The sequence below is a fragment of the Oncorhynchus clarkii genome, chromosome 9 (genome assembly GCF_045791955.1).
Source record: "Oncorhynchus clarkii lewisi isolate Uvic-CL-2024 chromosome 9, UVic_Ocla_1.0, whole genome shotgun sequence".
Taxonomy (NCBI): domain Eukaryota; kingdom Metazoa; phylum Chordata; class Actinopteri; order Salmoniformes; family Salmonidae; genus Oncorhynchus; species Oncorhynchus clarkii.
This window is the reverse complement of record NC_092155.1, coordinates 15,414,565-15,428,528: the sequence shown is the minus strand read 5'-3', so window position 1 is coordinate 15,428,528 and position 13,964 is coordinate 15,414,565. Positions and strand designations below refer to the sequence as shown.

Sequence of the window (13,964 nt, the reverse complement as noted above, 5' to 3'; positions counted from 1 at the left end):
GTAAAAGTGCATTAACAGTCGACTTTTGACGCAGTAATTGCGGAATAACTGAAGTGAACTACAGTTGAACTGCAGGTATACTCCACTCGAACTGCAGTTAGCTGCAAAATTTTTGCTGTAAAAAAAAGTGTTTAATACTACACTCATCGCCTGCATTGTGTGGCTCTATTGCAGGAGTCCCCAACCCAGTTCCTGGAGAGCGACTCTCCTGTAGGTTTACACTCCAACCCCAGGTGTAGCTAACCGTGTTACAACTAATTTCTCATCAATCTACACACAATACCCCATAATGACAATTGAAAACAGCGTTTTAGATAAGATAAAATATCAAATAAACCTTAATTACATAAGTATTCAGACCCTTTGTTTTGAGACTCAGAATTGAGCTCAGGTGCATCCTGTTTCTACAACTTGCTTGGAGTACACCTCTGGTCAATTCAATTGATTAGACATTATTTGGAAAAGCACACACCTGTCTATATAAGGTCTCACAGTTGACAGTGCATGAAAAAACCAAGCCATGAGGTCAAAGATGTTAAGATGGTGCCAGAGAAGAAGGCTGACGTTTTACGTGTGCCTATCAAATTGTGTTTTTTCGTTCGTTCTTTGCGTTGTTTGTAACTTATTTTCTAACTTATTTTGTACATAATGTTGCTGCTACCGTCTCTTATGACCGAAAATAACTGGACATCAGAACTGCGATTACTCACCCCGATCTGGCAGAATCCTGTTTTTTCCATTAACGAGTCCGACGAGCCCGATGTGAATGACATACTGCTTTCCCGGGAACAGGCCCAGATCTCCGTCATTTGCGTGAAGAGAAGACCGAGAAAATAGGGTCCGGAGGGCGGGCTGACTTCGGAGAATTTGTAGGCAATCGAAATAAACCCCCACTGCCTTCCATTCTGCTAGCAAACGTGCAATCTTTGGAAAATAAAATCGATGACTGACGTGGAAGATTAAACTACCAACAGGACATTCAAAACTGTAATATCTTATTCTTCACAGAGTCGTGGCTGAATGACAACACTATCAACATTCAGCTGGCTGGTTATACGCTGTATCGGCAGGATAGAACAGCGGCGTCTGGTAAGACAAGAGGGGCTGATTATGTATTTTTGTAAATAACAGCTGGTGCATGATATCTAAGGAAGTCTCGAGGTTTTGCTCACCTGAGGTAGAGTTTCTCATGATAAGCTGTAGACCACACTATCTAACTAGAGCGTTTTCATCTGTATTTTTTGTAGCTGTCTACATACCACCACAGACTGAGGCTGGCACTAAGACCGCACTCAATGAGCTGTACTCCGCCATAAGCAAACTGGAAAACGCTCACACAGAGGAGGCGCTCCTAGTGGCAGGGGACTTTAATGCAGGGAAACTTAAATCAGTCTTACCAAATTTCTATCAGCATGTTAAATGTGCAACCAGAGGGAAAAAAACTCTGGACCACCTTTACTCCACACACAGAGATACATACAAAGCTCTCCCTCGCCTTCCATTTGGCAAATCTGACCATAATTCTATCCTCCTGATTCCTTTCTACAAGCAAAAATTAAAGCAGGAAGCACCAGTGACTTGATCAATAAAAAAGTGGTCGGATGAAGTAGATGCTAAGCTACAGGACTGTTTTACTAGCACAGACTGGAATATGTTCCAGGATTCCTCCGATGGCATTGAGAAGTACACCACATCAGTCATTGGCTTCATCAATAAGTGCATTGATGACTTCATCCCCACAGTGACTGTACATGCATACCCCACCCAGAAACCATGGATTACAGGCAACATCCGCACTGAGCTAAAGGCTAGAGCTGCCAATTTCAAGGAGCGGGACTCTAACCCTGTAGCTTATAAGAAATCCCGCTATGCCCTCCGACGAACCATCAAACCGTCAATACAGGACTAAGATCGAATCGTACTACACCGGCTCTGATGCTCGTCGGATGTGACAGGGCTTGCAAACCATTACAGACTACAAAAGGGAAACACCGCTGAGAGCTTCCCAGTGACACAAGTCTACCAGACCGAGCTAAACTACTTCTATGCTCCCTTCGAGGCAAATATCTGTCGGTTAATGCTAGAGATATCATTTTTTTTGCATGGGCTAAGTCTCAATCCGCCGATGTCGGCCTTCTGCATCTGCGGTGAAAGGTAGCAGAGCTACAGAGGTGTTTGTCAGACCAGGAGACAACATGAAATTTGGTCTTCTCACGAAAATGTCTCTCGCGTCCGAATGGTTTGGGATACAAACTATTATGACTCCTCTATGGAAAGATGAGACACTCACAAACACATATATATATATTTATATACACAATATAGATAGGACAGATAATTCAAAACAAACTTCCTTTTGATTTATTTTTTGACTATCCTTTTTCCATGTATGAATCTGTTATTCAATGTGTTTCTATGGGATAATAGCAGTATATTTCATCCCAAAAACGTTTCAATCTATGTTTTATACCTACGGGATGGTAAATCTAATGGCTAAATGATCCTCGGTATTACCAAATAATTCAATATGTTAGATAAGTAGAAACCCAGCCCCGGGCCCTTAGACTCCAGGGGGTTAACTGACTTGCCTAGTTAAATAAAGGTTCAATAAAAAATGTAATGCTTGGTGGGGTTGTGCAACGCAAATGACTATAAGAAGCCTACATACAGAGTGGAATTCACAAATACAATAGGGAAAACAATCATAATATAAGGCCTACAGTCCGTGCTCCCAAATACTGGAAAAGGTGTGATTCATTAGGTTACATAATCACCACATTGACCCCACGCTGCTATGAACATAAATTATGCAATTATATGGCCATTAGATAACTCACCGAATGGCATATTTATATAGTGGAATAAGCATAAATCATATTTACTTTCTATTTTGCAGCTCAAGCGGTTATTCTATCCAATGTTCTTCTGTCTTTATAGCATCATTCTGACATAAGTCATTTGCTGAAGGCCCAAGCCAATACTACGCCATCTACTGGTATAACGTCGATATCGAATGCCGTTGTAAAACGAGCTCTAGACTTTTCTGTTGGAAATGAAACCGAAAGTTGCAAAGCAACTAACGTAGCCTAGAGTTGCTTGAGTGGCTAGCTAACTTCGACTAGCTACTTTCGGTTCATGTCCTTTGCAGATGCCACATTCCTGACTATAAAAAATATATATAACCGAGTAAAGGGAGATGTAAAGTACGAATTGAACGTGTAAATGTAAATTCATAGTCGTAACATATGGTTTGTACGTTTACTGATCTACTTTAAGCGTTACGTTTCATGTTTCACCCATGGCGACCTAACAATTTACGTATGGACAATCAACTTACACCGGCTGAAAATACGCCTACCTATACGATTCCTCTCAAAAATGCCGCACGTCCACAGACATTGATTTGGGATGGTCTGGACGGACTTAATCTGAACCAATAATAGACGTATATATTTCCGGCCAACTCAAGGCCAGGGCGGACAATATCTAAAGTTCATCAAGTAAATCTGATTTAAAAATAATAATAATAGGAATCGGTGTGTGCATGGGGATATGTTGGCAGCAGTGTAGTCTATATTCTCCTCGATCGACTAACTTGCTATTTCTATTAGGGTCAACGACAAATAATAGCCAGGCTACTTTATAATATGGACGTTTTCAAATACCCTGTTTTCTTCGAGTGTCAGACTCTGGACCCACCACAGAAAAATATGATAAAAAGGTACTTTGGAATTAAACGTAAATCCGGTGGCGGAGATTGTGGACCAGTAGAATCAGTTGGTGACAAAGTCTACAAGATCGCATTTATTGACCAGACAGGTATGAAAATGTTTAGGCTAAGGGATTGAAAATGGAGTGTTTTTCTACCATGTAACCTAGTCTTGCCAAACTCGTTTCATAACTGAACGTTTGTTTTTCAACATCAACATCCGCTTATGCGGACAGGCAAAAATGTTTTTACTTTGGCTTTTCATTATATCGATTCATTCTACAGTACTTTATCAATCTAAAAAAGAAGAAACATGTTGTTGTAATAACTTTTAAGATGAATTATTAACTTTAAAGATGTACCTACAGTATAGTACTTTAGAGATTATAGCACAACTCCTCTAGCCTATGTAGCCTTTAACTCTTCAAATCCTGGACTAAATGCTAAATGCTTACTTTTATTTATTTACTTATTTAACCTTTATTTAACTAGGCAAGTCTGTTAAGAACAAATTCTTATTTACAATGATGGCCTACGCTACACTTACTAAATAGTAAAACGTGTTGTTATTATCATTGTTGGTATTGTTATTACTACAACTACATGACAACAACAACTCATTATGAGTCTGTAACTCTTCCAGTCCAGGAGAGGGTACTTCAGAAACCTAATCATGTTTTGGAGATGCCTGGAGGACCTCTCTTCCTCACTCTGAGAGACAGCCTGGAGCCGCCACCCACAACAACCTCCCCAGTCAGTAGTCAGGTGAGGCCAGACTATATAGACACACCTATACAGTGAGTCACATATCACCATGACCACAATGCACTTTTGTTGTATTTGCACTGTGATCCCACACTTGGACGTTTGCCAGTTTGTGAGGTATAAATGTGTGGTTTTGTAATATTGCGGGAAGAGTCATTTTAACTAAATGAAACCATGTTAAAGTAAACTGAAAAATACCAACCTAGTCGCTTTAATGTAGAATCATCAGATTTCCCACAATCAGCTGGACGGATTACCTTTTAATAATACATCCATAAACCTACTTAAGTAGAAAAGTAATAAAGTATTGTATTCATTATCACAGTGTAATTACCCTGCAAATACTTACTTGTAAGGCAATAAAGATAATCAAAGACAATAACCACCCGAGCCACTGCCTGTTCACCCCACTATCATCCAGAAGGCGAGGTCAGTACAGGTGCATCAAAGCAGGGGCAGAAAGACTGAAGAACAGCTTCTATTTCAAGGCCATCAGACTGCTAAACAGCAATCACTAACTCAGAGAGGCTGCTGCCTACATGGAGACCCAATCACTGGCCACTTTAACAAATGGATCACTAGTCAGTTTAAACAATACCTCTTTAATAATGTTGACATATCTTACATTACTCATATGTGTATATACTGTATTTTATACCATCTATTGCACCTTACCTATGCTGCTCAGCCATCGCTCATCCATATATTTATGTCCATATTCTCATTCGCCTCTTTTAGATTTGTGTGTATTAGGTAGTTGTTGGGAAATTGTTTGATTACTTGTTAGATATTACTGCACTGTTGGAACAAGAAGCATAAGCATTTCGCTACACTCGCATTAACATCTGCAAACCATGTGTATGTGACCAATACAATTTGATTTGATTTTATTGTTTTCCAAATCTAGAGTCACCACTCCCTCCCGGTCGAGACATCTCCACCTGGTGGTCAAGAACATGTACTCCATCGTCTGAGCACAGGGAAGCAGGAGAAGATCAGCACCACCTGTCATCTGGGACAGGTCCAGCTCCTTCTTCTAGGTGAAGTGATAGAGAAGGATCTAGGTGAGGTTGTTCCAGGGGTGAGGGTGACGCGCCTTGACTCAGCTCAGCTGGTCCTGCATGGCTACGCAAATGAAGTCCAGACAGCCAGAAAGTTGGTTACGGATAAGATCTCTCTGGTGCTGAAGCGGGTGGTGCCTGAGGTGTCCCCCCACCTCCTGTCCTTCCTGAGGGATGAGTATGGGAGGCCTGGGAACCTGAGCAGTCTGCTGGGGTTGGGACACAATGTGGAGGTAGAGCTGGGGGACACAGAGCTCCGTCTGTTCTCCCTCTCCTCTGGGAAACTGGACCAGGCTGAGAAGGATCTGCTGAGGGAGTTTGGGGAGGAGAAGATTGACGTGCCCAAAGGTGCCCTTCTGGCTGAACTGAAATCTACATTTGAGACGGTGAAGGAGATGAACCAGAGCAGATGCAGGGTGGTGGCCAGATATGGTCCTGGGTGTAGAGTGCAGCTGCTGGGCCACATGAAGGAGGTTCAGGAGCTAAGGGAGGAGATTGGGGCCTTTCTGATGGGCAGGTCCAGTGTAAGAGTCATGAGACACCATCAACAGAATCAGGATGGCATGGTCAGCGAAGCAGGAACCGGATTAATACGGGAGGAGATGGTCGCAGCCACCAGCTACCGCCTCCGTCTGGGACTGCAGGTAGTGGTGTGTCAAGGTGACATCACCAAGGAACAGGCGGACGCACTGGTGAATGCAGCCAATGAGGACCTTGATCATGCTGGGGGCGTGGCTGCAGCTCTGAGCCGGGCGGGGGGGCCTGAGGTACAGCGGGCCAGCAGGGATCTGGTTAGGCAGATAGGGAGAGTGCCCACAGGTACAGTGGTAGAGACTACAGGAGGGAATCTGCCTTGTAAGATGCTGCTGCATGCAGTGGGACCGGTAGGGGGCAGCATAGGTGGGAATGAGCGCCCTCTGCTGGAGAAGACAGTAAAGTCAGTCCTGGATCTGGCAGAGATCATGGAATTCCAGACCCTGGCCATGCCCTGCATCAGCTCGGGGATATTCGGTGTTCCTCTGAAGGTGTGTTCTGAGGCCATAGTCTCTGCAGTGAGGGACTTTGGGAGGAAACAGCACATCCTTACCAAGGTCACTCTGATTGATGTGAGTGGAGAGGCAGTGAGAGCCATGCAGGTGGCCTGTGATAGGCTGTTACAGGGGAAGAGGGAGTTTCCTGGATGGGAGGTAGAGTCCAGCACCACCACTACCACTACCACTACACATGCTCCTCAGAGAGACACCACTGCTGCCTCCGCCAGGGGAACAGCTGCTCCAGAGGTCTGTGTCCAGGTGGAGATCATCCAGGGAACCATAGAGAAACAGGAGGTGAGAGAGAGACACACTGACATGGCCACAGCCTTGATTCAACAACATTCTGTGAATTAGGTTGACTTCATACTGACTCAATGTTCTCTCTTTTTTTCCATCTCTTTTTCTCTGAAGGTGGATGCCCTGGTGTCCCCCATGGTTGGCAGTGACCCTCTCTCCTCCCGAGTGGGTAATGTCTTGTTGGATGCAGCTGGACTGGCGCTGATGACAGCATTTCTGAGGGAATCAGGGGGACGGACTGCACCTGGTGAGAACGTTCTGGTGGAGGGACTGTCTGGTCTCAGCTCTGGCCGTGTCTTCTTCCTCAGATGTGCACACTGGGACAACAACCCCCAAGGACCAGCAGTACAGGTGTGTCCCTTTATGTGTGTGTGTTGTGACCATTGATCCTCCATTAACCCTTGACCTCCGGTCCTCTCTCAGGCTCTGAGGCAGGGTGTGAGGAAAATTCTGACCTCTTGTGAGAACCGGGGCTTCCGTTCCATTGCGTTCCCTGTAGTTGGAACTGGTGAGGTTCTCCAGTTCCCTCACAACGTGGCAACGCAGGTTCTGCTAGAAGAGATCCGTAGGTATGAACAGAATCGAGCAAGCAGAACCCCCTTCCTTGTCCGCATTGTCGTCCATCCCAATGACAGAGATTCTACCAAGGTGAGCAGAGACCTTTGAAAAAAGGCTCACTCAATGCATTGGGGAAAAATCCTTTAACTTCACTATTTCAGCCAGCCATTCAATAATACTGTCATACATCCATAATTATAGTTTTTTTTTCAATAATAACAGTTACAGTCCTTCATAGCAGTTGTATTGTTTGTTCTAATCTACAGGCTTTTCAGACTGCCCAGAATGCTTTGCATCTCAGAGGGTTTGTATTAGGCACTCGACCAGAGCAAGGTGAGTTACAACACTTCACCCCCACCTTTAAATCAAATACATTATTACTATATGATTGATCCATTTCAAGTTATAATTCTGAACCCTCCCTATAGACATCAGGATTGTGCTGCTGGGGAAAACCGGAGGAGGTAAAAGCAGTGCTGGAAACACCATCTTCGGACAAGATGATGTGTTCCTCGTAGACAGTTCCTCCACCTCCTCAACACAGAAATGTAAAGCTCATACCAAGAACATCAAAGGGAGAAACATCACCCTGATTGACACACCTGGATTCTTTGACACTGACATCCCTGAAGAGGAGCTGAAACCTAAAATAGTTAAATGTATAACAGAGTGTGCTCCAGGACCGCATGCCTTTCTCATTGTACTGAAAGTGGAACGGTACACAGTCCACGAGAACGAAGCTGTAGCGAAAATCGAGACGTATTTTTCACCAGAGGCCTTCAAATATGCTACAGTCCTCTTCACTCATGGTGACCAGCTCAATGGTTTGACCGTTGAGAAGTTTGTCCAACAGAATGCTGAACTGAACAAGCTTGTGGAGAAATGTGGAGGCCGCTGTCACGTCATCGACAACAAATACTGAAACACCAATCAGCAGGGTCCGTACAGCAACCAGTACCAAGTAGCAGAGTTACTCAACACCATAGAGAAGATGGTGAGAGATAACGGAGGAGGGTTCTACACCAACGAGATGCTCCAAGAGGCAGAGAGATTAATACAAGCAGAGATAGAGGGTCTTAGGAAGGAGTTAAAAGGCCAGATGTCAGAGGAAGAGATGAGAAAACAAGCCAAGAAAAGAGCGAGGAAGAAACTCCTGATCAAATTGTCAGGGATAGCAACAGGTGCAGTGATAGGAGCTCTATTTGGCGTAATACTGGCGATAATGATTCCACTCTCACTCGCTACACAACCATTGATCAATTTAGTCAAAAGTCATATAGCAGCTTCAATGACAATAGGGCCAGCAGCTGTGGCGGAGGTAGCAGGACCAGTACTTACACTAGAGTCAGGGGTGGGAGTGGGTTCAGGGATAGGTGCAGGGGTAGGCATAGCTGCAGGAGTTGTCGTTGGGATGGCAGCAGCAGCAGGAGGAGTAAAAGGAGGGATAGTAGGAGCTACTGCAGCAGAGGAGGCAGAGACAGTACAGGAGGCAGCAGAGGAAGCAGCCAATGCTGTCTTCGAGGATGCTAAGCGTCTTTATCGCAAAGCAGAAAACCTTTTCATACCTTTCAATAACTCTAAATAGATGATATATACCTGAAACCATTGATTGATGGCAACGTGTGTTTCAACATCTGACTAATAACTATGTAGACACCAGTCAGTTCTATACCACTGTAGAATAGCTGCTTGTCCAACATAGCTGCTTGTCAAAATGTTTAAAAATATATATATTTTGCATCTATTTTTCATTTTTATAGTTTTGTAAAAATCAAGGGATATATATTGCAAATAGTAATGTGGCCGTCCTGAAAATGTGTCAGCTGGGTATTGACATTCAAAAGGCTGATTTTATAGTTCGAGGAACATAATTGAATTTAATATGATGTTTTTTCCATGTCGGATCGTGTTCGCATATGAAGTGGCTATATGTTGGGAGTAAAAGTGAAAATTTCAAACAATACCTATAGAGTTATATGGTTTGAACCTTAGAATGTCTTAGAAATCAAAACGGTAATGGGCTGCATGATGCGACTATAGGCAATTGATGATTTTAGAAAGTCGCAAAAAAACTTGGCGCTTTGTTCCTTGCCTGATCACATTTTCTCCCATCAGACTAATCTCAGTTTAATCTGTCTTTACCCAAATGTAAAATGACTTTAGATTTAGAATAGCCCTTTATCAATTGGGCAGGAACAGGGGCAGGGGGGAAATAAATGTAATCTGTATGCACTCGAATAGCGAATGGGGGCCACTTCCTGCTATTCCGGTTATTTCACTCCACACAACAACCACTGTTTGAGGGGAATGCTGCCTCTTGCTGCACGACAGGTGATATTCTGCCTAAACTCTGAATACTATGGGCTCTCCAACCCTGTTCCTGCAGCTACCCAGTGGGCTCTCCAACCCTTTTCCTGCAGCTACCCGGTGCTTAATTTGGGGAACCAAGTTAAATCTGTTAAGAACATTGATAGTAACATGTTTTAACAACGAAATATATTTAATTAGACTGTTTACAGCCCCTCTCTGTGCGTGCTCAAGAACGGAATGATGGGGAGAGGGGAAGAGACGGAAACGCACGGTGGTGAGATATTCTGTAGCTAATCGTAATGCGTAAGCCTATTAATCATGAAGAAAGGGGAAAAAAACGATTACTAGGATATTCAAAATCCTGTACACATTCCCTTTAATTGTTGGCTAACTCTGAATTCGTATAGGATAGACCAGTTATGTCCATCTGTTTTAAAATGCTATTCTGTCATGCATAATATGTGGTAGGCTATGTATAACAGCACAAACATTATTTTAATTCACGTTTCTTTTTCAGGCTTGGGCTCAGATATAGGTTTATATGTATGCATAAGCTCTAATAGCATAAGGTTGTTGTTTAATTCGTCATCACCTTAGATAGCGCTGTCCATTTCATTGTGTTAGGCTTTGAAACAACATCCATGTTTTCCATTCAGTTTCAACCTGTCATTGAACTTCTTTCTTCAAAGTGATCAATCACAGTGAGATGAGTTTTTCAAACATGTGGGATTCTGTGTTTTACATTATAGACAATACCATATATATGATTAAATATTATCTGATGTTGGCTGTGTGAGGTATCTGCATTTGTGCACTTGAGCATCATCATGAGATTAAACAACTGCTTGCTACATCTACTTGCCCGTTTGTGTGTGTGACAAGAACTGAGTAACATGGTGTGACCTGCATGTTGCAAAACTGTAGACAACAGCCCAGCAGATGCTTTGTCCTTGTGTTTGTATGTGACAATATTGAGCACATGGTGTGACTTGCTGTATCTTACAAAGTTGTGGTTAAGCAGGCATAGAGAGGGGTGGTCATCACGAGGTTTAACTGAGATGGAAAAATACTGAACAACACAATAGCAGGAACTGAGCAACTGTTATAACTAAGGGGGGATACCAGAACAGTAGGAATCTATACATCGACGGAGGGAGGACTCCAAGAAGCACCAAGAGGCGGGGACCAGCCTGAGCGCCTGCGATAGGCTGAGCAAGTCTAAACCACGCTCAGCCTCTACTGTGATAGACATAGTTCCAACCGGTCTGTTGGCCTATCACAGTATAAGAACAGCTGTCAGCTCCCTGTTCTGCCCTGCGTGGTATTACAGTGAGCCCGTTTATACGAAAGTTGCATTTGCCATTTATTGCTTAGCTAATAAAAGTACATAGAGTACAATCAGTGACTCAGTGTTATAACTTGTTCTGTTACCAGATTCGAATTGACGCAACCCTAACAAAGCACATACTGTTTTGATGTGTTTGATGTGATTTTTTGATTGTATTTGCATTGATGTCAGAGTGATTAGAGGAACAATAGAGCGATCTGATGATTGTTAGCGAGTTGGGTACTACCAACATATTGCTATGGGTACTACCAACGTATTGCTATGGGTACTACCAACGTATTGCTATGGGTACTACCAACGTATTGCTATGGGAACTACCAACGTATTGCTATGGGTACTACCAACGTATTGCTATGGGTACTACCAACGTATTGCTATGGGAACTACCAACTAATTGCTATGGGTACTACCAACGTATTGCTATGGGTACTACCAACGTATTGCTATGGGTACTACCAACACATTGCTATGGGAACTACCAACATATTGCTATGGGTACTACCAACACATTGCTATGGGTACTACCAACGTATTGCTATGGGAACTACCAACATATTGCTATGGGTACTACCAACGTATTGCTATGGGAACTACCAACGTATTGCTATGGGTACTACCAACACATTGCTATGGGTACTACCAACATATTGCTATGGGTACTACCAACGTATTGCTATGGGAACTACCAACGTATTGCTATGGGAACTACCAACATATTGCTATGGGTACTACCAACACATTGCTATGGGTACTACCAACATATTGCTATGGGTACTACCAACGTATTGCTATGGGAACTACCAACGTATTGCTATGGGAACTACCAACGTATTGCTATGGGAACTACCAACATATTGCTATGGGTACTACCAACACATTGCTATGGGAACTACCAACATATTGCTATGGGAACTACCAACGTATTGCTATGGGAACTACCAACGTATTGCTATGGGAACTACCAACGTATTGCTATGGGTACTACCAACACATTGCTATGGGAACTACCAACACATTGCTATGGGAACTACCAACATATTGCTAAGGGAACTACCAACATATTGCTATGGGTACTAAATAAAATAAAATCAAATTTTATTTGTCACATACACATGGTTAGCAGATGTTAATGCGAGTGTAGCGAAATGCTTGTGCTTCTAGTTCCGACAATGCAGTAATAACCAACAAGTAATCTAACTAACAATTCCAAAACTACTGTCTTGTACACAGTGTAAGGGGATAAAGAATATGTACATAAGGATATATGAATGAGTGATGGTACAGAGCAGCATAGGCAAGAGACAGTAGATGGTATCGAGTACAGTATATACATATGAGATGAGTATGTAAACAAAGTGGCATAGTTGATACATGTATTACATAAGGATACAGTCGATGATATAGAGTACAGTATATACGTATGCATATGAGATGAATAATGTAGGGTAAGTAACATTATATAAGGTAGAATTGTTTAAAGTGGCTAGTGATATATTTACATCATTTCCCATCAATTCCCATTATTAAAGTGGCTGGAGTTGAGTCAGTGTCAGTGTGTTGGCAGCAGCCACTCAATGTTAGTGGTGGCTGTTTAACAGTCTGATGGCCTTGAGATAGAAGCTGTTTTTCAGTCTCTCGGTCCCAGCTTTGATGCACCTGTACTGACCTCGCCTTCTGGATGATAGCGGGGTGAACAGGCAGTGGCTCGGGTGGTTGATGTCCTTGATGATCTTTATGGCCTTCCTGTGACATCGGGTGGTGTAGGTGTCCTGGAGGGCAGGTAGTTTGCCCCCGGTGATGCGTTGTGCAGACCTCACTACCCTCTGGAGAGCCTTACGGTTGAGGGCGGAGCAGTTGCCGTACCAGGCGGTGATACAGCCCGCCAGGATGCTCTCGATTGTGCATCTGTAGAAGTTTGTGAGTGCTTTTGGTGACAAGCCGAATTTCTTCAGCCTCCTGAGGTTGAAGAGGCGCTGCTGCGCCTTCTTCACAATGCTGTCTGTGTGAGTGGACCAATTCAGTTTGTCTGTGATGTGTATGCCGAGGAACTTAAAACTTGCTACCCTCTCCACTACTGTTCCATCGATGTGGATAGGGGGGTGTTCCCTCTGCTGTTTCCTGAAGTCCACAATCATCTCCTTAGTTTTGTTGACGTTGAGTGTGAGGTTATTTTCCTGACACCACACTCCGAGGGCCCTCACCTCCTCCCTGTAGGCCGTCTCGTCGTTGTTGGTAATCAAGCCTACCACTGTTGTGTCGTCCGCAAACTTGATGATTGAGTTGGAGGCGTGCGTGGCCACGCAGTCGTGGGTGAACAGGGAGTACAGGAGAGGGCTCAGAACGCACCCTTGTGGGGCCCCAGTGTTGAGGATCAGCGGGGAGGAGATGTTGTTGCCTACCCTCACCACCTGGGGGCGGCCCGTCAGGAAGTCCAGTACCCAGTTGCACAGGGCGGGGTCGAGACCCAGGGTCTCGAGCTTGATGACGAGCTTGGAGGGTACTATGGTGTTGAATGCCGAGCTGTAGTCAATGAACAGCATTCTCACATAGGTATTCCTCTTGTCCAGATGGGTTAGGGCAGTGTGCAGTGTGGTTGAGATTGCATCGTCTGTGGACCTATTTGGGCGGTAAGCAAATTGGAGTGGGTCTAGGGTGTCAGGTAGGGTGGAGGTGATATGGTCCTTGACTAGTCTCTCAAAGCACTTCATGATGACGGAAGTGAGTGCTACGGGGCGGTAGTCGTTTAGCTCAGTTACCTTAGCTTTCTTGGGAACAGGAACAATGGTGGCCCTCTTGAAGCATGAAGGAACAACAGACTGGGATAGGGATTGATTGAATATGTCCGTAAACACACCAGCCAGCTGGTCTGTGCATGCTCTGAG

At 43.9% G+C, this 13,964-nt stretch overlaps 1 protein-coding gene across 1 annotated transcript; it reads left to right on the top strand.

The window, feature by feature from the left end:
• Positions 1 to 3,074: 3,074 nt before the first annotated feature.
• On the top strand, positions 3,075 to 10,058 carry LOC139415995 (uncharacterized). Its single transcript, XM_071164223.1, has 7 exons — positions 3,075 to 3,819; positions 4,353 to 4,474; positions 5,382 to 6,863; positions 6,981 to 7,217; positions 7,290 to 7,514; positions 7,691 to 7,757; positions 7,853 to 10,058. The coding sequence occupies exons 1-7, from the start codon at positions 3,648 to 3,650 to the stop codon at positions 8,344 to 8,346; spliced, it is 2,799 nt and encodes a 932-aa protein (XP_071020324.1). The 5' UTR covers positions 3,075 to 3,647; the 3' UTR covers positions 8,347 to 10,058.
• Positions 10,059 to 13,964: the final 3,906 nt, after the last annotated feature.